The 7,400-nt window shown below is 38.9% G+C and overlaps 1 protein-coding gene across 1 annotated transcript; it reads right to left on the bottom strand.

Moving 5' to 3' along the window:
* Nucleotides 1–786: 786 nt before the first annotated feature.
* Nucleotides 787–5,218, bottom strand: LOC129245271 (endoplasmic reticulum junction formation protein lunapark-B). The gene is made up of 7 exons (XM_054883346.1): nt 4,660–5,218; nt 4,276–4,505; nt 4,030–4,162; nt 3,707–3,755; nt 3,223–3,645; nt 2,007–2,189; nt 787–1,916 (listed from the first exon to the last, which is right to left on the bottom strand). The coding sequence occupies exons 1-7, from the start codon at nt 4,684–4,686 to the stop codon at nt 1,429–1,431; spliced, it is 1,533 nt and encodes a 510-aa protein (XP_054739321.1). The 5' UTR covers nt 4,687–5,218; the 3' UTR covers nt 787–1,428.
* Between the last annotated feature and the right edge of the window lie 2,182 nt (nt 5,219–7,400).

The raw sequence follows: 7,400 nt of genomic DNA, 5'->3' as shown, positions 1-7,400 counted from the left end.
CGTCGGCTGAGCAGGCGAACTTGTAAAATAAATTAAAAAGTAAAACTACTTTATGCCGATTGAATTTTTTTTACAGAATGTTGGACACATATGAAAATATAATAATGATGGTCAGCTGCGTTTATAGCAGTGGGAAGACCGTCAGCCAAAGCAAGAATGTATCATTGCGTTCAGCTGACGTATTTCCCCCTCTCTAAAGCGCAGCTGACTATTTTTTTTAATCTACTAAATGTCACCAATACACAAAAAAAATGTCAGCCGGTATTAAATGAGTTAATAAAAAAATTTTTTTCGACACGTACCCACCGCTACTGGACCAGCTGACGGTTGGTTTCGTCATCCATTGGATGGTGTCTGCCTTCAGTATTAAAATCAGTCGGCATGAAATGATGAGGTCAAAATGACCCCTGGCTCTCGGACTATAACTCCTTATCGAACTTTCTTCAGCCGCCCCGACATGTACGTTATATTTAAATTTTCAAGTTCTCACGTTATCACCAGCAGTCCATACACATTGAACGACAATTGCTGGCCAACACCTCAACCTATTGTCTAAGCGGTAGAACCTGTAACATTTTTACGATTACAACATTGCCTCAAGCAGAGCACTCAACAAATCAACTGCTGTCACAGCCATAGAATCAGCAGCAAACGCACACACACACACACACACACACACGATACTAGTTACATAGCAGCAGCCGTTAGCCACTACAGCTAGTCACTTTCACTTTTAATAGTGTAAACTACCCGCATTCATAATTAATTGGATATTCACGATGTAAATATATTTAAAATATGACATTTTAATTATTCAATATGATTTGTTTCTCTCGATGTTCGATATAAAATTCCATACAATCAATGCATATCATTTAAATATTCATTCGCTAAAATATTTAAAAATATGTACAAATGTGCATTACATTATTTTAAATTCAGTTTAATTGCTTTAAGCATTTCACTAGTTCATTTAAAAATAAGAATATCAAAAGCTCGCTCATTTAATTTTCGAGTAAAAGTAGTTAAGCGTGGATGTATTTTGCTTTGACTCTAAGTGAAATACACCACAAATATTCGTATATACAAAAAAATCAAATGCAAATTATAAAAATTAATGAGTATAAATATTTTAAAATTGCAAGAATTAAAAAAAAAAAAAACAAAAATGTTAAGAACATACGAACAAATTATGTAATGTTAAAATCGATTCTCTCCATTCATAAATATTTTTGATGTAGTTTTTTTTCGTTTTAATTTTTATAAATAAGTAACAAGACTCCAAGCGCAACATTCAACAATTTTCGCCGTTGAAAAGTAAGGCAAAAGAACAATAGAATGCCATGCCCACTGCTTCTTCTTCTTTTTCCTTTTCCACCTCCATATTTGGCTACTCCATAAAGCCAACTTTAGTAGTGCTAATTAGTGTTATTTTGATTTTTTCAATTCATCCAATTGCTCCGCTTGCTCCAGCTCGCGTAATTGTTTATCTGCATCTGTTTCAACAGCTCGCAATTGCTGCTGCTCGCCGCCAACATCATCCATTGCATACATTTGGGCGAAACGCTCTTGCAGTCTACTCAACTCATCATCTTCGGTGGCATGCAGTGCCTGCAAATTGGCAACGACTTTTGCGGCTACTGTTTCTTGCGGCTGCTCTTCCGCTTTTTCCCGCTCTAGTTGCGGCTCTTCCTCATCACCAGCTGCATCAGCAGCATTTTCAGACATTGCTCCAGGTGCATCGCCCCCTCCAATTTCCGGTTGACGTTGCATTACGCCAAGTGCATTTAATTTATCAAATGCTGCTGCTGCTGCTGCTGCTGCTGCTGTTTTTACTGGTGTATTGGTTGCTTCAGTCAATTGAATGCGTGGCGTTACTGCTGCCGATCCTGTTGTAGACAGCGGAGCCACAGGTTCTATGAAACAATAAACACACAAAATGAGTAAACGTATAAGTATAAGCAATTTTGTAATAACAAAAAAAAATAACAAAAAGTGTAAATCACCATCATTTTCAGAGTCGATGTCTGTCGGTGACGATGACGAAGAATTGGAGCCACGCTTCTGATGTAAGAAATGCTGTTCCGGCAGACGTGGCGCAATGGGTCGTGCTTTACGTGCCGGATTCAGCGCATTGCAAAAGGCGCAGCGAAACGTAGTGTAATCGAAGTCTTCTCTGAGGGCCATGCCTATGCGATTAAAAGAGAAACAATACAAATTAGTTATTCATTGGAAAAAGGTAATATATTCGCGCGTGCAAAGTCCGAGCTGCTAAGCGTAGACACGGTTCTATTCCATATATTAGAAATAGTAAATTTTGTAATTTTGTTGGTTGCAATCAGTTCATTAGAATTTTTCTTTTTATGAAATGAAAAGGCTTAATCAACCACCTGATATGTGAATAAAAATGAAACATAAACAACTGCCACTCATCATTTCCCAACATTTTATGTGAATGGTTTAATGCTTCAACAATAAAGCAAATAAATACATTTCTGCATTTTTAAGGAAATTTATTTTGCTGTTGTTGTTGTTTTAACAGCATAGGTAGCCCTGTCTGTGGAGGCATATCATCGGTCGTCTTCGTCTAGCTCATCTAGGGGTAGGCCCAGGAAACATGCTGTTTCGACAGGTTGGGTCCAGAGAGAGAGGGGGGTTAGATGAGGCGGTTTGAGGGGCCATGTGAAGAGGTGGTTAGTGTCGTGCGGGGTGCCTTCACATGCCGGACATGTGTTTGCTATGTCGGGGTCGATTCTGGATATGTAGGAGTTTAACCTGCTGCAGAATCCAGAATGTAATTGTGCCAGTGTTACACGAGTCTCACGGGGAAGCTGGAGCTCTTCATCTGCAATAGGTGGTGGTTGGACTCCGATTACGGAAATCTATTTTCTTTGCGGCTGCCGTAGCCGAATGGGTTGGTGCGTGACTACCATTCGGAATTCACAGAGAGAACGTAGGTTCGAATCTCGGTGCAACACCAAAATTAAGAAAAATATTTTTCTAATAGCGGTCGCCCCTCGGCAGGCAATGGCAAACCTCCGAGTGTATTTCTGCCATGAAAAAGCTCCTCATAAAAATATCTGCCGTTCGGAGTCAGCTTGAAACTGTAGGTCCCTCCATTTGTGGAACAACGACAAGACGCACACCACAAATAGGAGGAGGACTCGGCCAAACACCCAAACCTACCAAACATTTCTTCACACTTCTTCATCTAGTACTCACCGTTATGTGAGAAGCACTCTTTGCATATCATAGCGAATCGATCTTTTGGCCCATCACCAATAAGTACATCAACGATACGTTCCAGCACACCCTTAGCCTGTTGATTGACCACTGGAAATGGTGTTCGTCTACGCAACTCTTGGCCAGCTAAGGCACCGCCAACTGGTCGCCTTTGTGGTGTGATTGCTAACGGCGCACGTGGTATGAGCGCTTGGCCAGTTGCAGCCGGCACTCCAGTTGCCGCCGGTGAACTGCTTAAGCGTTGACGTGGCGTAAGCGAAAGCGGAGCAGTGCTCAAAGGTGCGCGCAATCGGAGATCTTGCAGACTGGACACGTTTGCGGGCGCATTTGGCGACGGAGCAATAGCAAGTCGCTGTGCTGCAATGTTTAAGTTGCCAGCAGGTGGAACACGAGGCGTCAAAACTGAAATGTGATATTATACGCTTAATTAAAAATGTATTTACTAAAAATAATAAAACTATACCGTTCACGGATTTTTGACTGCCATATCTTGCCAGCAGTTTTACGGCTACCTACAGAAATATTGGACGAAATAAATTAAAAGAAAGGAAAATTTGTTTATTAGTGCGCCTCAAATTGTGATGGCATGCAGTAAAGAAATTATTAATATATAAGGTTGTCAGAAAAGTCTTGCGGTATTCAATAAAAATATATTATTAAATATTCTCTTTATTGTCAGACAAATTCATTGGCTTAATTCATTTTGTGCATTTCATAGTCAAACAATTTTACTCTAATCTGTCATTTCAATACATTTCACACACTTTTATCGGTCGTCGCACTCACCTTGTATGTCTCCTTGTCCATGACCTGCTCTAATATTTTCTTTTTCTCTTCATGCAATGCTGTCAACTTATTGGAGTTTTTGTTCAACTTTCGCTCAAAATACCACGTAAATAAACGTCGCAGGAATATAATGCTATAAAGATAATAACAACAAAAGATTTGTATTATTCACCGAAGCTTGGCAATAAACACCCGCAAGACCGGCTTGCCTATGAACATGCACCACCCAGGCACTTGACTACTTACACAAATGGAAACAAAAACAATGGCACTGAGTAAATGATCCGCTCTCGCCATGTCGGCGGAAAATAGACAAAGTAAAAAACAATAAATGCGATCACATAAATGCCAATAGATGTGGCTAGAAAATTGCCTACAATGCGTCGCTTCTGCTCCTTTGTATTTAATGTATATTTTTCAATCTGCTTGATTTTCTCCTCCAGTCCCTCGAGCACCTCATCGGTGGACTTCTCTTTCTATAAATAGATGTGGGCACACATAAAACATGAAACACACAAAAATACCTATTGAATAACGCGTGCACAAGATTCTTATTTCGTGTTTTGTATAAATTTGTTTTTCAATTGCGGGGCCAACGAAGGTCGCCTGCATACAAATATGGCACCTTACCCTGAACTTGGCTAATATAGCGCCCATCTTATTGCGCTATGTTGCTTATATTATTTGCGTTGATTGCAGTCAACTTTCTTTTGCACTTCTGATATCACTTCCAACTCTAATCTACAACGGCTTATAAACCAATGACTGTGCCTTCGCTTCATAAACCACTGGATGCGTTTAGGCTACACTCATCGCTGATGCTTATTTCTTCTTTTATTGTATTTATGCTTGGTGTTAAGCCTGAGTCACATTTCAGTCATAGGCTACCGCCAACGTTCAAATAATTCAGATTTTTATATTGCTTCGTACGACGCTACTAATGATGATGAAGGAATTATTGTGCGATGTTGCCTAGCTATTGATGACGACAGCGATGATGATGCCTTTGAAAACTTCCGTGGTCTCTGCTACAGATTACGTGCGCTTTTCGGCTTTTAGGCAAATATAAATTCAGCACAGCAGAGCAAAAGAAGAAAAATAAAACCAACAACAGCGATTCAGTCAAAAAATGCTAAAACAAAAAATACCAGTACAGCGCTGCTGCTATTCCATTGCCGCGACCCCCTTATTTTATGTTTCAACCAAACGTCAGCGTTGCAGTGATGCCACGCAGTTGAGTGGTTTGTCTTTTTACCAATTACCTTTATAAATATCGGCAACTTTTGCATATATATTTTTAGCATATACAGCAATAGGAGAGTAATAGGAAACATATAATTTCGGTTAACGATATTGTTTTCACAAAGTAATGCGTATAGACGTATAAGAAGTTACAGAAAATCTACAAGAATAACAAAATAATCGATAATATGCTTAAATCATTATCAACGATAACAAACTATATCTCCTTTCTACATAGAAATGATGGCTGCAGGGCAACCAACAGTACGTTCAGTGTTGCTGCGTTCGAAAATTGATAAATACAAAACCAAATAATTAATAATATTATAATGATTGGGGAAATAATAAAAAAGTGCGTGTAGCGTAGTACACATAACAGAAGTGAAACTTTCAAGGCAGACAAAGAAAGAGGGAGGGACCCGAGAGAGAATGATAAAAAGAGAGAGAGATAAGGAATTTATATCTAAATAAATCCACAATACATTAGGTTCTGTTTTTATGCGGTAGATACGTTCCGCAAGAAACAGCATAAAAAAAACAGCATAAAAAAAGCTACTAGTTCCATAATAAAACTATAGATACGTTTCAAAAGTGCTAAAACCGCATAAATCTGAAATAATTAAATAAAATCGCATAAACAAAATATTGTATTTTTGAAAATTATATCTTTATTTAAGAAACGTCAGAATCGAAAAATAAATTTAAGTCAGAAATAGAATCAGACAATACCCACCTGTTGCGCGTTCGTTTAGGATTTGGCGTAAAATCACTTTCGTCACATGAGGAAATGTATACGTCTGATCTAGATGGTGATGCAGGCGGTTCCATACTTGTAGGGTTAGCATTTCTGATGTAATCTGTGATGAGTTTTTGCTTAGCTGGTTTAGAATCTTGTTTATATTTAAATTCCCGATAGGTCGACATGCATTTTGTAATTTAAAAAAAAACCGCACTATTTCAAAACCGCATAAAAAAAAGCCGCATAAAAACAGAACCTACTGTATTTATAGAGAATACAAACAGACAAAATTTACAAAAAATGGAGAAGAGTCGACCGGTATAGGTAAACACCGGACACAAACCGTGGCAACAACGCGCACTACCCCCCACAAACGCAGCGATTCCAGAACCGCAGCAACGGCACAAATTACCGCAAGGCAATACCGGCCGGCGTAGCCGAATGGACTTGTGCGTGACTACCATTCGGAATTCACAGAGAGGTCGTTGATTCGAATCTCGGTGAAAGCAAAATTAATAAAAACATTTTTCTAATAGCGGTCGCCCCTCGGCAGGCAATGGCAAACCTCCGAGTGTATTTCTGCCATGAAAAAGCTCCTCATAAAAATATCTGCCGTTCGGAGTCGGCTTGAAACTGTAGGCCCCTCCATTTGTGGAACAACACCAAGACGCACACCACAAATAGGAGGAGGAGCTCGGCCAAACACCTAACAGAAGTGTACGCGCCAATTATTTATTTATTTTTATATATAATATAATTATATATGGTTGGTTTGACTTACTTATGTATGTACTTGTATTTGAATTAGTTATTTCTTAGTATGAAATTCTTTGAAACAGTTCTTTGTGGATGAATTACATAATGGAATATCGCATTTTTCACAATAAGATTGCGTCTGCGAAATACAAGGTTTATTTTTACAATGCAATTTTGCAGACCGATCTCGAAATTGACACCAGTGACCAACGTTATCAAAACGTACATCTGATATTGGCATATAACCTTTTTTTTACCGACAACAAAACTTTCCACTTTGCTTGAGTTTGTTTGCCTTCCTCTGCCTTTGACTGAATCCTGGCCTATTTTAGTAAGAGCTTCTGCCACTTCACATCGAAATTCAGCCAGAGTCAAGCGTTCGTGTTGCAATGAATTAATACGATTGTAAAGAATATACGCACTAACTAATGTCATATCTAACAAATGATAAAAAATACGGGTCGTCCACTTCTGGGTCTTTATGCGGATCTTATATCGGCTAATCAGGCTATCCATCAGGTCGACACCGCCCATGTGTTTATTATAGTCTTGGACAATTTGTGGACAATCAATGTATTCGTAAGATTTTTGTCGTCGATTCTATCGACGAGATTTTTGCAAACATGTATCTGTA

This window comes from Anastrepha obliqua, chromosome 4, assembly GCF_027943255.1.
Source record: "Anastrepha obliqua isolate idAnaObli1 chromosome 4, idAnaObli1_1.0, whole genome shotgun sequence".
Classification (NCBI taxonomy): Eukaryota; Metazoa; Arthropoda; class Insecta; order Diptera; family Tephritidae; genus Anastrepha; species Anastrepha obliqua.
Note: the sequence above shows the minus strand (reverse complement) of the source record. Positions and strands in the feature narration are given on the sequence as shown.